This window comes from Poecilia mexicana, unplaced genomic scaffold, assembly GCF_051168715.1.
Source record: "Poecilia mexicana isolate PSO_F unplaced genomic scaffold, ASM5116871v1 scaffold_1, whole genome shotgun sequence".
Taxonomy (NCBI): Eukaryota; Metazoa; Chordata; class Actinopteri; order Cyprinodontiformes; family Poeciliidae; genus Poecilia; species Poecilia mexicana.
Genome location: NW_028263370.1, coordinates 1167482 through 1184524, shown reverse-complemented (window position 1 = coordinate 1184524; position 17043 = coordinate 1167482). Strand labels below are relative to the sequence as shown.

Here is a 17043-nt window from a genome sequence, read left to right as displayed (position 1 = left end):
CTCCAGGTAGTTAGTTTGGTGGATCGCCTTGACACCAGGTAAATCCTCAAGATTATAAGAAAAGTAGAAGTATTTTTTTTACTGAGATAATACGGATCATATCCTAAATATACGCATATGTTTTCGAGATATCTTGGCTGTTGCTTCCTATTTAGGACATTAGCATACTTGTGATCAACTTTGCTTTGTTTTGAACCGGAGAAACGCCATCCGGGTCACGTGACTGAAACCCAGCAATACCGCTGTCTTGGCTCGCACGCACTCAACCCGAACTGTCAACCAGATATTCCAAAATTGCCACTGTAACTCAGCCTTGAGTCCCTGACATCACCGCTGTACCACCGAGACAGAAAAAAGGGGATGTAAGCTGGCGGCTGGGCTACTACAATTTACAATCAGTCTAGAGTTAACTCACACATTGTGAATAATGTCAGAGTTGCTCCCTGTAACTAGCACGGCTCCCTGACTGTGCTGGCTGGGCTGGTAGTTTTGACGGGTCTGAATCACTGCCAATAAAAAAGTCCGGTTCATCTCCAAGACAAAATATGCGTGCAGTTTTTGGCTTTTGCTTACTCTCTTTTTTCCATCATTTTCACTTTGCCGCTCCATGGAGCTCCACTCATATTAACTTCTTCCGTAAAATTGCTGTAGCTAGTTGCCATCTGTTGATGATGTTGGTGGATGCCTGGTGACAAGTTTTACCCAGAATACACTTGGAGACAACATTGGCGATCCTCTTGTAATTTTGAGTGTCATAAAGTTAAATGTAAGAATAAAAATAAAGCTAGTCATGTAGCACAACATTTTATTCAATATTTTACACCCACTGTGTCACCAAAATCAGTTAGTCTTGTAAAGTTTTTAGCAACCATGAGTCAACAATGACAACCTACTATATAGCCCACTGGGGCTATTTATTACATAATTTTCCATACACCAAACTCAACAGGAGAGAGCTTTTCGCCAGCTCTCATCAGATGTGATAAAGGTCATATTCTCCCTTCCATCCGGGTCCCTCCGGGTCCCTCCTGGGCCGGGAGCCCACTGCCACAAAGCCCCCTCCCTGCTCGCAGGATCCGCGCTGAGGTTAACTTAATAAAGTCAGCTGTGTGATTGGTCCACTCTCCAGCTTTAAATGCATAAACTTATTTCTAACCTTTTAGAAATAAATCTGCTCCGCGAGTGAAACGCTCAGAACAGAGATGCTTGCAGTCTGGCTTAAAGATTTATCAAATGAAAAAAAAATAAAAATTGAGATTTTTTTTTCTTCAATTAGTAATTTTTCTAAAAATAAAAACAAGCAACGCTTAGCCTGGCGGGAGACCTAGCAAAGCATGGCTGGCCGCCAGGCTTACAACACACTGGGGGAAACCCTGTATTCCTTACATTATGTTTGGCTGATCTTTGTTTAAATGCCATATTTGTCTGGAACTTTTTGGTGATTTGTAATTGACTATCATTCACTGTAATTATTAACAAAGCAATAATGTTAGAAATTATAAAGATTTTTGACGGGTTTAACTGTTTTGTTTCTGTTTCTAATATGTAGGCCTGGTTTTCTCCCAGATCCTAATGATGGCAGTTTGTACGTTCTTGGTGGAAAACACAAGGAGGGCTTGATGGTAAGATAGTTTATATTGTATCACATTTTCTTTTGTATTTTTTTTATTTTTTGTCAAAACAAGCATGACGGTTTCCTGTTTCCACAGAAACTGCCTTTTACCATCCCAGAGCTGGTTCAATCCTCCCCCTGCAGAAGCTCTGATGGCATGCTCTACACAGGTCTGATCTTATACATGTCTTATCAATTTCTGATCTTTCTTTGATTGTAAATTGTCCTAAAAGAAGACAAATACTTTTTCAAAAGTCTAGGGTCATTCCTCATTTCATTTTATATTTCTCCCATGGAGATTGAACTTGTTAGGTGATCTTGATCACCACAGTTCTTTAAACTTAAATTTTTGTTAATACTTTTTGTCTGGACTTTGGCTGCTTTTTTGCTCACTTTCTGCTAGGGCGACAAGTAACGATTATGTTATTAATCGATTATTCTATTGATTATTCTGATGATTAATTGGATAAATAAAATTGGTATATTCAACAGATTTTTCATTCAACCTATTTAGCCATTTTCCTGCAATATTAGAATATGTAATACTTTTTTAAAATAAGAAAATAAACATGTTATTGCATAAATGTAATAACAGCATTCCTTTATTGAATTTGAACCAGGTAGAGCTAAAACTGTCTCTTAATGAGAGAGTGACACAGAGAGAGTGTGTGTGATACAGTTAGAGAAAAGTCTGGCTCTTAGGAAGCAAACTATACAGTTTTACTTTTACAGTATAGTGCTTTATAAACGCATAACTCACCTGTCTGCTGTTTGTAGATAACCTTCCTTCTTGGTGTGTGTGTGTGTGTGTGTGTGCGTGCGTGCGTGCGTGTGTTTACACAGGAAAAAAACATGACGTGTGGTTTGTAGTGGATCCTGAAACGGGCGAAAAGCAAACAAGTTTAACCACCTCCTCCTCTGAGTCCATCTGTCCCAACACTCCTTTGCTCTACATTGGACGCACCGGTCTGTCGCACACACACAGCACTTCAGGAGCCAGGCTCATGTGAGCCTGACTCAATTAGTCTGAAATTAATGAGTGTTTCCCTTTGTTTCCAGAGTATATGGTTACCATGTTTGATACTAAGATACAAGAGCTTCGATGGAATGCTACGTACAACGATTACTCTGCTCATCCTTATGATGAGAAGCAAAACTACAGTACGTCTCTGAGCACAGATTCACAAAGTTAAACAAATAGTTTGTTCAACAACCTCAAAGACTTAAGCACTGTCTTATCTGCAAAAAGTATTTATATCTGTTGAACTTTTTTAAACTTTATCATTTCATTATCATGAAACTTAGTGTATTTTCTTGGGATTTTATGTTTTAGACCATCACAAAGGATATATTTAAACAATACGTTTCTTGGTGCTTTTGCATAAAGGCCTGGTCTGTGGAATTCCTGACTTTGTTGACTTCACAAGATATTTGGTTGCAGTTGTTTTTTTTAAGGCACTTTCTGCTAGGGTGCCCTTCACCTCTCGCTTGCCATGGAGACGCTGCGCTTTCTCACCTTCTCCTCTGCTAATGAAGAGAGCAGTACACAATGTTATACTGCCAGTCCTAGAACTAACTTTAAGTAATCTTCCTCCAGAAATGGCTCATCTGGTGTCTAGCGGTGATGGTCTGGTGGTGACTGTTGACCGGGAATCAGGTAGGAGAATCTGTGTGGATTATACATTTCCTTACTCTTGTCTCAGCCGTCTAGCAGGGATTTGAAGTGTTTATCTTGCTTTTCAGGCGATGTCCTGTGGACTCAAAACTACGGTTCACCTGTTGTAGGGGTATACCTCTACTATGAAGAGTCACTGAGACACGCCCCTCACCTCTCGCTTGCCATGGAGACGCTGCGCTTTCTCACCTTCTCCTCTGCTAAAGACCAGACAGAAGCTCACTCTACGTTAAAATGGAGCTACCAGTTTGTGACGGAGCAAGCCAGAACACAAACCCAACTAATGTAAGAACATTTCCATTGCTCCCATTAAAATGAAGATTGTGTCTGGTAGGAACAAATCTCCATGAAGGATTCTTGCAGATCCAAATAGTTGGATCTGCAAGAAAACTTCGTTGTAGGGCCGAACGTTAATGGCATAAAACTCAACTTCATGTTTGTTATGAAATCTATAAAGAAAGACTGCAAAGCTATCACTCTACACTAAAACATGCAAGGGAAAAATTCTTTGTGGAAATCATAAACAACAACATTAACAATGCTCAAGCTTCATTTGCAACAGCTAACAGGCTCACAAACCCTCCTGTGATTGTACCACCTGAACTCCAATCAAACACGGCCTGCAATACATTTTCTAACTTCTTTGAAGAGAAAATTAACAAAATTACAGGATTAATCTGCACATAAATCTAAATCTAGTACCAATGCTATGTACAAACATAACAAAACATAAATAATGACTCAGTTTCAACTACTTAACTATAAAAAGTTAGGATAAATTATAAATAAATTAAACTTCACTTAATGATGTCTTGATAAAATACCCACAACTTAAGAAAGTTGTCTGTTATTCCATCTGATGTGACTCAAAAATTTAGAAAAGTGCTGTGCACAAAAAAAAAATCGGATGCATAAAGCCGTGCGCACGTATGTGGCTGTGCACCTTTCCTTTATAAATCCTAATTTGAGGGAAGTAGAGCGCAGCTGCTCTCCTGCACTGTCGCCACCCTTAAATACATATGTAAATTCAAATAAATACCCAGAAGTCTGCCATCACGTGAAGCAATAACCATGGCAATGTCCTTGCTTGTAGCAGCATAAGTATTTATAATAATAATTCTATATTTTATGTAAAATGTGCTTTCATGGCACAAGGTCACCTCACAAAAACAACAATAATACATTTTAAAGAAAAAAAAATCCAAATAAAAAAATTAATAAATAAATAAAGAGATCGTGCCAATGCCTGTTTGAACAGTAGCACATCCAGCAGGGATTTAAAGAATGACAGCTTGTCAGAGAGCCCTTTGAGTGGAAATGTGGATGTTTATGCTAAATAGTAGAATCATCTGCAGAAGTTGTACATTTACAGAATAGAGATGCTTTCTGTCCATAAAGGTACATTCTCACAAAGCGAGTGGCTCCACTGAAGGATGACTGCAGCTGGACCGGTACCGGTACCACATGACTCCTTCTTTAAGTTCTGCTCGGAGCTCCACGATGATCAGTCCAGGCAATCTATACGCTAATAAACCATCAACATTTCCCAGCAGACCAATATGATCTCTGATCAATCGCTCCCTCTGAATCCTTCCATTGGAAATGTTCTCCACCAGAGCCAAAGCGCTGTGCCACAACTACGTTGTGCCACGAAATTGTGGCACAGCGCACAGGTGTGCCCCTTGGCGCAGCTACTTATGTATGTGTGATTGTCTACACACCTTGATCACCTTAAAATAATCAAACCTGTTTGGAGTTAATCTGCTGATCCAACCCTGTTTCCTTTTTTTTAGTGAGAATGAAATTACCCCAAAGATTCATTTCATGCACTCTGATGCACAGACCAATGTGTTACATCTTTATGAGAGACAAAAACTGAGGAAGAGTGCTATTTACATTAGAGTGAGGTTTTCGCGTCTTTTTATTTTTATTTTCTTTATTTTGTGTGTGTGTTATGTTATTGTCTGAGGATATATGCGATTCAATTTCATCGTTTACATTTAAACATTAAAATATTAAAATCATGAAAAAAACATCGGGTTTGATGCTTCTTGGTCTAAATAACTGAATGTCATCAGATTTCAGTGTATTTAGGTGAGTTTTGACGCTTTGTAGTTTTATATTGACCACAGAAAAAGTTTGCGTGGCTGCTGCACATTTTCACGCCAGTGAAAAATTGTGCGTATATTTACGCAAACTTAGACGCAAAGTTAATTTTTATACATTCCGGCTTGTGCGTAAAATATGGTGCCGCACATTTTTTGTGCTCACACATCTTTATGCATGAGGTCCCAGGTGTTTTCCCCCAGGGTTTAAAAACAGCAGTTATCAAACCACTGATAAAAAAGAACGATCTGGATAAATCACTATTGCGGAATTACAGGTTGATCTCCAACCTTCCATTCATCAGCAAAATTATTGAAAAAATTGTTTTAATAGTTAAAAAGTTTGTCAACAATTACCAATCACTTTGACGTCTTTCAGTCTGGTTTCCGTGCTCACCACAGGATTGAGACTGGTCTAGTCAAAGTGTTCAATGACATCACGGTTTCCCACAGTGTATTATAAGACATGTTTTACTAGCTCCCCCACAAAACCCCCTCCACCAGGCTAAGCATCGCTTGTTTTTGTTTTTGGGAAAATATATATTTTTATTTTTTAAGCCAGATTGCAAGTGTCTCTGTTGCTCCGAGCGTTGCACTGGTGGAGCAGATTTATTCCTAAAACACAGCAAATTTGTAAGTGTTCAGTCAACTCCTACAGAGTTGAATTTAGCACATTAAAAGTGTCTATATTGATCCACTCTGGATGGTGTAGAAATTACACTTTTGAAAGTGTTATTTGTGATACAGTTGAATCAACACTCACAGTAGTTGAAATTAAACACACATCAGTGTAGACTTACTCAACACTAGTGTATTTAGTCAAAAGTTAACACGATGAACGTGTTAATCTAACACAGAACAGTGTGAAGTATATATCAACATAGAAATCTGAGTTTTAAAATACTACTGGCAGAGTGTGCTGTGGTGGTGCAGGGGTTAAGCACAACCCACATATGGAGGATCTAGTTTTCAATGCGGCTGTTGTGGTTTCACTTCCCGGTCTTCCCCTTCTCTCATTGCCTACTTTTTTTGTCAATTTACTACCAAATAAAAGCCACTTGAGCAATTAAAGCCTTTTTCCCAGAACATAATGGCCATCAATAATCCCCAAATTCATTTTAAAAGACATTAGATGCCACTTGAATCTACAGAAACACCAGCACCAGTTGCAGTATATAATCTACTTTTATTTCAAAACGTCAAACAGCATGGACAGTATACAACAAAGGTCATACATTCATGGTACTTTGCACTGAAGGTGAAGTGTGCTTTGAAAGTTAATTGAAAGCAGCCATGGATGGTCTTGTGATCACTGTTGTTGAAGTGTCTTTGGTGCTGCTCTTGTCTTCAGCAACATGAAGGAGGAAGACTTCCAGCCTGGAAGGAAAAAACAGGAAATATAGTAGAAACATTAGGAAAATAGATAAATATTTTAAAAAGAAGTGTGAGGCAAAACTAATCAGACCCACCTGTGTGTGTCACCATCATATTCATTCAAATTACTCTGCCCACCCTGTTTACAAGATAAAGCATTAAAAAGTCAGAAATAATTACTAAAGAAATGAGTCGGCTTATAGAAAATTTTTTGGACAGCATTAAAAGTCGTGCCAACCTGTCTGAAGAAATGTGTTGAAGTCATCATAACAGGCTTCAGTCACCAACATGACATACTAATACTAAAAATCATTTTGGCAGTTTTTATATATGCCACAGGTACAAAACACCAGAGTCAAATGGCTCAATTGCCTCCTCATTGTGTAGATACGTTCTCCAGAGTCCCGCTAATCACCTAATTTTATTCAGGTGCAGCGGCACATCTAAATGTTGTAGGACAGTGGTCCTCCAGGACTGGAGTTTGACACCTGTGTCATAGATCAAGTCAACGGTTCAGCACAGCCACTCCCCCATTTTGCAGTCTACAGCCAAAAACTTAAAGAAAATGACCTCTGCAGCTAAATAATATTAACTCAAATGGCCTCCAGATTTTCCTGACAGTTTTAATGTTCGGTTAAGATAAACAGTCGTATATACCGTGATATCCAAACAAATAAATGTACTTTTAGCGAACTATGTATATGAATGATACTCTTGCATAAACGGAAAATTAATGCCTCCATAAAAAATAGTCAAAAACATGATCATTTTAACATGAAACTTACCTTGTTATAATAAGCTCCAGACAAGACGTCATACTGCTGCCTCCACTCCTCAGGCAAACATGTGACGCAGTAGCGTAGCGGTTCTCAACGTGGACTCTACCACCCTCCGAGGGGCGTTCAGAGGACGGCAGGGGGCTCTGGCGGAAATTTTTACAAAAGGGGGGCGCTGGGATTCCTCTGGGGCATGTTTGGTAGAAGGTAAACTTTGCACCTTAAATGCACAACAATACCAGTTTAGACTTTGAGCAATTTGCTAAAACTACATTGTGTAACATTAAAACATGCTGCAACTGTATCGATGGTAGCTCTCCTTCTCTTCAGTGTTTGTAACTTCTTGGCACAGCTCCGCGCTCCTGCTAGCTTCACCGCATCAGTTCAGCGTTACACCGGCTGATGACGTTGCTGTGATTCACTTTATCTGGTGTCTGATTTTCAAATATTTTATGTTTTATTGAGGATTTTTGTACATATTTTTTTGGCAGTTCTGTGATCATGTCAAAGCAGCAACTTATATTAAAAAGTGTTTTATTTCCATTTGAAAGCTGCCCGCTTCCATGGAAGGACAACAGAAAATAACTCTTATAAACATGTAATTACTAAAATCACGATACCCTCACTTTGTATCCCTCTGAAAAATGAACCCATTTAAATAAAGAAATCCCTCCATGGGTGATACCACGATAGAGAACTTTCATTTTATAGCGTTAACACCGGTGCTGTAAGTGGTCCGGTATGAAACGGGTGTGATGGAACAACGGTACCACAGCACTTTTAAATTTCAATAATCAGAATACCGAAATTGTTTCCATTGTTTTAAAAGGTTTATGTCAGTCTGCCTTTTCCCCATCGATACGCTTCCCGACCGCCCTGCACCTTAGGGGGTAAAAACCCCCCAAAAAAAACGACGTGCACATTGGCAAAACTCTGAAACAAGAGAAGCGGGACGTAAAACGGAGCGACGAATTAGATGTGAATTATGGCATAAAAACAGAGAATCCGACACTGAACAGTAAAAAATCAACACATGATGTGAAACACATGATGATTAGGCGGCGCAGCAGGTGATGAGTGAATATTAATGATTGTCAATAAATGATCAAATAAATCTAGCAACAGGAAATAAACTAAAGTGGACATAGCAATAAACCGAGAGAGGATAATACTAATCAAAGGAAATAATCAAACTGGTATGGCAAGACCTTTCGAACAATAATTAATACAGAGGACTGTAATGCAAGAATAAACAGACACTATTTCCAGATAAAAGGTAAAAATATATTATTGAAATGCCATGGATTTGTTGAGACCACATCTAATACCGAGAATAAATATCTTACAGGCCATAACAGTAAATAACTTATCACTTATTTATGTTTTTAATTAGATTTGATATATTTATTTCTTCAATATATTTTTCATGTCAGTGTTAATGTCATGAGGCTGATGACTCCATGACACTTTCAATTTGACTCATTAGGATTTGATTAAGAACCAGATTTGTTCTTTGTAATTTCTGTCTAGTAAAACTATTAATCTATAAATCAATAGACAGGTCTATATAAAGATATAATCCATGTTTCTGTCTCATATTTGTATGGCATTAAAAGGATCTGGAACTTTTGTTTTTCCACTGAAAGCTCTGGTTTGCACAATAAATGCCATGTGGGTGAAATTTTATGGATGATACTCTGATGTCCCATTCTCCTGAAGGCAGCACAGAGCTGCACCACCAGAAACTGACAGAAACACTGAAGAGAAGAAGAGCTATAATTAATGTAATTGGAGTTCCATCCATGTTTTAATGTTCCAGAGCTCAGTCGTTTTGCAAATAGATCAAAGTTTAAACTGGCATGTTGTTCATCTTTTATCTGGTCATTTTGTGCAAGATTTAGCAACTAGAAAATGGCACAAAATAAGAATATTTTTTCCACTCTGATTGGCTGCTGTTAGGCCTACTGATTTTAAGTTGAATGGCCATTCATTGCATTTTTCGTAGACACCTGTGAAAATAATTTCTGTTCACATTGCTTTTTTGTTCTCTGGGAAATTATTTTTGATGATAAATACAGAAACAAGCATAAAAATCAAAACATCTACAATAGTATAATAAAATAATAAAATAATAATCAGTGTAAAGTAGCCTACAAATTCTTTGGTGGGGGACCTGGATAAAGGCTAGGGGGCCGGTGGCCCAAAACAGGTTGAGAAACACTGCTTTAGCTAGTTTGCCATTTGTTTCCAAGTGACTGATGATGACGTCGGTGACAAGCTTTATCTAGAATGCACCTGGAGACAATAAGGACGATTCATTTGTAGTATTGTGTGTCATAAAGTTAAATGCAAGAGTGAAAATAAAGCCAGTCATGTAGCACAACATTTTATTCAATATTTTACACCCACTATGTCACTAAAATCAGTCAGTCTGGTAAGGTTTTTAGCAACCATGAGTCAACAATGGGGGACCCTACTATATAAACTCCTGGATATCATAACATTTTCAACAGGAGAGGGCCCTTCTTTTATAGCTCTTGTCAGATGTGATTAAAAAAATTGGATTCCTGAAAGCATATTTTGCCTCCCATCTGGGCCCCCTCTAGGCCTGGGCCAGGGACCTTACTGCACCCATGACCCTTTCTGTAACTCTTCCCCTGAAGTGATATCACAAATATGTTACAACTGTGGGATGAACTGTTCTATGTTGATTTCTAAATCAGCACCAGACTGCGTTAGTGTTGGTGTTAATTTTAGAAATCAACACTTGACACTTGACTGTATTGCTTTTATTTAACTAACACTAACACTCATGTTGTTGAATTAGACTAAACAAGTGTTGAATTAACACTATTTTTAACATACAACACTTACACTGGAAATCTAACACTTTTGAATTTGCTGTGAAGTTCATGCATTTAATGCCGGGAACACGGACCAATCACACAGCTGGCGCACCGCCGCATTGCCTCGCGCGCTGTCAATTCTTTATATCTAAGTTTATCTTGGCGTGCGCCTCCTTTCACTCAAACTGAACACAGGCTGACCTGTATGGATATTTATTTACATCAACCCCCTGTGAGGAATTGTGTTTCATTGGAAAACTGTACATCAAGGTAAGAGCTTAAACCCACCACATTAGCTCTGGTTGTGCAGCTCTATGTGAACCGCAGGAATAACTTATAGTGGCGTCTTCAGAGGTGAGAATGATTTATCTTTGTGAACAAAGAATTATATGTGGCATCTACATCTCAACACGCTTCCCCGCACCGGGCTCTGTTTTCCCAGTAAACTTTATGTATGTGATCCCTGTTGGCCGGTGCGTTAGTGGTTAACGAACCAGTGTTAACCTCATCATGCAGGTTCATCCCGGTAAGGAGCTTTTGCGCTCGCCTCGTAGTCACGCAGGGAAAATAAACATTTAATCATGAATGATAATTATGTATACACAGTCATTTTGATAATATGCTAATATAAACACTTAAAGCCTATTTTGCCTTCATTATAAGCCTTATATAAGGCTTTATATAAGGCTGGTTCTTTATTATTTTATTATTATTTTTAGTATTATTTTTCCGGTTACACGATGCATCATCCATCTATCCATCCATTTTCTTACACCCTTGTCCTTTAGTGGGGTCGGGAGGGTTGCTGGTGCCTATCTCCAGCTAACGTTCCGGGCGAGAGGCGGGGGTCACCCTGGACAGGCCGCCAGTCTGTCGCAGGGTAACACGATGCATCAAACCATACCAAATGCTTTGTCCATTTAGTCAACCAGAATTAAGGCGCGCGGGCGTGCAGAGATTTGCGTGCGGCCACGCCTGAGCAGAGTTGAGTTCCATTTCTCTTCCATGTCGTATCAACAGACACGACATGGAAGAGCTACTAAAGCCATATTAGCAGCATTGATTAAATCTCCTGTTTGTTGTGCATCTCTGTGTGTAATGAAGCAGATTTAACTCATCCACAGGGCCGGTCAGAGGCTGCATCAGGCCTTGAACAGAATTTAACTTGCTGCTAAAAACATCAGCACATCTAACAGCTTCTGTGTTAAATTTGGTGAAATCTGGGAGATGGGGAGTAGTTTAATTGGTCAACCTAAAAAGCAATAAGTTCCAGTTTACTCATTTGTATTTTTGAACAAACAGAGCTCAAACCCAAAGATTAAACTCACAGCATCAGATAGTAGCTATGGTAACCAAACAATCTAACTATGAATATTGTTCTTTGAACTTTTACAAAGTAAACTTGCCAGCTCCTTAAAATCTTACATTTAAATGTTAAACCATTTAGAATTAGAATTTTTGTATGATGAAACCATTAAATCAATTCAGCAGCATTGATATTCGCGATAATGTTCTCAAATGTTACATTTATGTATTTGTGATCTGTGTAGAATCCGATCACAAATATCATTTATCATTTATCATTTATGCCCCCTGAAGTCCTGGGCACCTTTTGGAGTCACTGACTTAATTTGGATTAAACAGAAGTGAAATTGATATTCATTTTAATTGTATTTTTTGATTTTATGTTTTTAAGATTAGTTGTGGGTTTAGATAGCATTTCCCATAACATAAACTATCCAGTAATATTTTACATTTCCTGTCTACTTAACATCTTTAAATACAAAAAAATGGTGGACCGCCTCGACTCTCCGACCACCGAGCTTTGCAAGTTTTCTGGGGGAAACGCTGGACATCCATATAAACGCAGACAGTAGAAGAATCTCAGTGCTGGTTCTGTTGGACCTCTGTGCAGCTTTTGACACTGTTGAACATGACATATTACTGGAACAACTGGAGAATTGTGTAAGACTCTCCGGTCCTGTACTCAGTTTGTTTGAATCTTTCATAAAGAACTGGGATTTCTTTGTTTCAGCAGGTAACTTCTCATCAGAGTGGAAGCAAGTCCCATTGGGGTACCCCAAGGTTCAATCCCAGGATTCCTCTTATTTAATAACTATATGCTCCCACTAGCTCAGTTTATAAGAGGAAATAAGATTAGCTCCCATAACTACGTGGATGATGCATATCTCTACATTACAATTTCACCAGGTTACTCTGAACCTATTCAGTCACTGAACAGATGCTTAGAACAGATAAATGTGTGGATCTGCCACCACTTTGTCCAGCTGAACAGAAACAAAACCGAAGTTATTGCCTTTGAACCTTATTACAACTAAAAACTAGAGACCAGGCCCAAAATCTGGGTGTAGTGATGGACTCTGACCTGAACATTCAGAGCCACATAAAACAGTTACAAAATTGACCTTCTATCACCTGAAGAACATTTCTAGGATTAAAGGACTGATGTCTCAGCAAAATCTAGAGAAACTCATTCATGCATTTATCTTTAGTCCAAGGGTCGTCAACCCAAAATGTTGAAAGTGTCATATTGGACCAAAAAAACAAAAAACAAATCTGTTTGGAGCCTCAAAACATTTAAAGCCTTATAAGACTTATAATGAAGGCAAAACAGGCTTTAAGTGTTTATATTAGCCTATTATCAAAATGACTAAGTGTATGCATAATTATCATTCATGATTAAATGTTTATTTTCCCTGCAGTGCGTCCAGGAAGGAATGACTCACCACGTGACTACTCTGTTGTACCATGGTGCTTTAAGTTTGCCTTCCATTACAATATTTATGTTTTATGTTTCCTTGCATTGATAAAATTAAAGAAATGCAATAAAGAAATCAGATTTTTGATGTCATTTTTATTATGAAAATCAACAGGGAAAGGGTAATTTTTTTTCCCTGCTCCCAAATGCAGTTTGCATAACGATCGCTCTTTGTAAATAATCACGTTAAGTGTGTGATTAAAAAAAACAGCAACAAAACAGAACATGCATAATGTGCCCCTTATCTGGGCAACAAACGGAGTGCAAAACAAAGCAACCTGCAGTTATAAAATAAAACAGTACCCTTTTGAAAAGGTAAAGTATATAAAATTAAATTAATACAGTTTAAGTTTGATTTCTGTACAAATGCCAAGCAAGTCAGTGCAATGGCAAAACACAGCAGCATCCTTCTCTTTTGACACGCAACCATCCTTGGACCTGAGCAACAAAACACAATAATATTGCTAAGTGTCATTCTACATATATACTGACAAAAATCACTAATCAATTTATACAAACAACCACTTTGTTACTAAATATATGTACCTATGGTAGGATTGTGTTCTACGTGTTTGACTTCTGTTTACGGACATCACTGGACAGCTTCTGAACATCGGGCATGTAAGATGTAACTTTAATCTTGATGCGGCAGCTAATGTAATGCCTTCCTTGGAAATGTCTTTCCACATTACCGTATTTTTCAGACTATAAGCCACTATTTTTTTTCCCACGCTTTGAATCATGTGACTTATAGCCCGGTGTGGCTTATATATGTACATTTCCAGTTTGTTTTTTCCCAAAAATTTGTAGGTGCAGCTTATAGTAAGGTGCCCTCTATAGTCCGGAAAGTACGGTACTCTTTTGTTATTTGACAACTTCTCACTATAGAGCAAACTTTCAGGTAATCCTCCCACATTGGCAATGAATGCAAATGATTCGGTCCATGAATTGTAGAAAATCTCCTCAGTTATTTTCCTCTTTTCCCCTTTGCTATCCATGGCCCACCACACACTCATCAGTTTAGAGTCGCGTGTTGCTGACCCCTGCTTTAGTCGCATTGATTACTGTAACAGCGTCTTCACAGGTCTGGTTTAAAAATTTTTTTAAAAATCAATCCTCCAGCTGTAGCTGATCCAGAATGCTGCTGCTGATGTTCTCACTAAAACCAGGAAGATAGAGCACATCAACCCAGTTCTAAAGTCTTTCACTAGCTCTGTTAAATCCCCAAGGAAGTTTAGGGGTATTGGAGGGGGGCTGTAACAATAAATAAACCAGGGAAAAAAATGAAGAGGCAAAACCAGGAGGGTAAAGTTAAAGTTTTAATCTTCAAGAATAATCTAAAGAAAACTTAAAGGTGAAGATGAGAACCTAAAGGAAAAGAAAGGGGAGAATAACAACAAAAACCAGGGGTTCTAGCCAACAACAAATCCTCTATCACAGCACCACAAAGCTACAGCACACATGCTGCCCAATTGGGGAAGAGGAACTAAAGCCAGTCTTCCAGCTAGCCTTATACTCTGCTAATCAAGAGGCAGCGTGAATCCAGCTGGGCCTGCTTAACCTGCCTGAGCTCAGCAGCAATCTGAAATTGGGGGCGGGGGGGAATCCTACATGCAGCCACCACTACATGTAACAAGCTCCCAGTATCTCAAAGACTTTGAAATAATGTTAGTTTATAAATCACTGAGCAGCTTAGCACCACAATACATTAATTATCTGCTGTTGTTGTATCAACCTTCCAGACCTCTCAGGTCTTCTTCTGGTTCTGCTCTGCAACCTGAGAACCAAACATGGAGAAGCAGCGATCAGCTTCTATGCACCACAAATTTGGAACACACTTCCAGAAAACTGCAAAACAACCAAAGCACTGAGTGCCTTTAAATCAAAACTAAAAACCCACCAGCTTAGAGTTGCTTTGTATTTTAGTGTTGCCTTGTTGATGAAAAGTGCTATACAGTAAACTTGATTGATTGAAGGTTAAGCTATTTTATGCCATGTCCTTTTATCATTAAACAACAGGGACTATTATAAGCTCCTTCATGAATATGAAGGTCAGAAATCATTTAACCGGTTGTCAAAAGGTTTGTGTTATTTTATAACATAAACTTGCTTTAAATCTTTCCAGAATTACAATATATTTGTCATGATTTGTGTGGTAACAGTGGTGAGGCAGAAACGCTTAGGACCCAGGTTGCAGTGATGAAGGATATTTAATGATGAAGAAGGTTCCAAAATAGACCAAAACACTGGCAGCACAGCTGAGCGGAAGCTAAGGCTCACACTGGTAACAACAGGTTCAACGAATGGACAGGAACATGTGACTTATGCTACGACACAACAAATGAACAGTAACACAAGACAAGGACCTGACAAGGAACAAAGAACACAGGTGTGTTTAAATACACAGGGAGGGTAATCAGGGAATTAGACACACCTGGGAACAATCAAGGGGAAGACAGGACAAACATAAAGACTCACTAGACACAGAAACCTAAAATAGACACACAGAAAAACTCAAATCCCAACAGTATCCCCCCCTCAAGGGAGGCTCCCAGATGCCCTAAACAGAAAAAAAAAAAAAAAAAAAAAATCCATAAACTAAAAAAACAACCCAACCAGGGTGGGAAGAGGGGTGCTGGACAGAGGGCCAGAGTCCATGGAAAAAACACAAAACTCAGGCCACAACAAAATAGTACGGCCAAGGCAGGCCTGCCGTGAACAGTCTGGGGGCCACCAACAGCACAGGAGGGGGACCCCTCGCAGCCGCACCGTCCTAAGATGAGGCGGATGGTAGGGTAGCCAGACCGTCCGGCCCAGAGCTCAGCCGAGCCTCGACAGAGGCTGTGGAGCACCGGCAGGCTTCACCAGTATATGCGCGGGCTCGTGGAGGGTAGCTGGCGGCTCTGACGGTTGCGGCTCGTGGAGGGGAGCGCTTGGGATCTCAGAAGGAGCACTGGGGGTCTCGGAAGGAGCCGAAGAGACACTAGGCAGAGTCTCTGAAGGAGCTCTATGGAGCGAATACTCGGGAGGAGCACTAGGGGACAACGAGGAGTCTCTGGGGACACTAGGAAACTCAATGGAACCACTAGGAAACTATAAGGGGGTACTTGGAGACTCGGGGAAAGCACTAGGTAACTCAGAGGGGGCACTAGGAGATTCTAAGGGAACACTGGAGGTCTCAAGGAAGACACTAGGGGAACTAGGAGATGGAAAACCTCTAACTAAGGCCTAACTCCTACTCACTGGAGCTGACCACGCCATCAATCGTGCCGCCTGTCGCCCAGATGCCAGCCTGGCGGCTTGGAATACCATCACCATGGGAAACGTGGCCGGAGCAGAGGCTGGAACAAAAACTGGAGCAGGAGCCAGGCCAGCCGTGACGGCAGCTGGAGGTGTAATGGGTGCTCCGGCCGGAAATGAAGACTGGAGCTGACACGGAAACAGAGGCAGCCAAGGAGGACGCTGGAATAGGGGATGACTTGGAGGCTGACGGAGCTGAGTTGGACGCTGGAAACAAGAAGTTGGAGAGTCTTGGAGGCAGTGGTCCTCCCTTCAGTGGTGTTGAATGGAGGACCACAGCAACGGGAAATCCATTCATCCAGGAAGACCAGCATGCAAGTAGCGGCATTGAGACGGCTGGAAGCAGCATAAGGTTTGGCTACTTCTGCACAGTAATTCCTAACTTTTCCCATCAGGAAGTTATGATCTGCTGGGTCCATGATGTTGTTGATTGGCGTTCCTCACCGTAGTTTCTGATCGGGTCCTACTGTCATGATTTGTGCGGTGACGGTGGTGAGGCAGAAACGCTTAGGACCCAGGTTGCAGAGATGAAGGATATTTAATGATGAAAAAGTAGTGATGGGTCTGTAACCTAGA

General features: G+C 39.8%; 1 protein-coding gene and 1 long non-coding RNA gene across 3 annotated transcripts in view; one reads left to right on the top strand and one right to left on the bottom strand.

The window, feature by feature from the left end:
* ern2 (endoplasmic reticulum to nucleus signaling 2) overlaps nt 1–17043 on the top strand; it is a 94872-nt gene that overhangs the window by 28771 nt on the left and 49058 nt on the right. For both annotated transcript variants that reach the window (XM_088007684.1, XM_088007390.1), the window contains exons 4-9: nt 1550–1622; nt 1710–1782; nt 2456–2578; nt 2672–2773; nt 3210–3269; nt 3356–3572. In XM_088007684.1, coding sequence (XP_087863810.1) covers nt 1550–1622; nt 1710–1782; nt 2456–2578; nt 2672–2773; nt 3210–3269; nt 3356–3572 — 648 coding nt within the window. The remainder of the gene's footprint in view (nt 1–1549; nt 1623–1709; nt 1783–2455; nt 2579–2671; nt 2774–3209; nt 3270–3355; nt 3573–17043) is intronic.
* LOC148161013 (uncharacterized) lies at nt 6559–6909 on the bottom strand. The gene is made up of 2 exons (XR_015764217.1): nt 6862–6909; nt 6559–6769 (listed from the first exon to the last, which is right to left on the bottom strand). It is a non-coding gene; the product is annotated as an uncharacterized LOC148161013 (long non-coding RNA).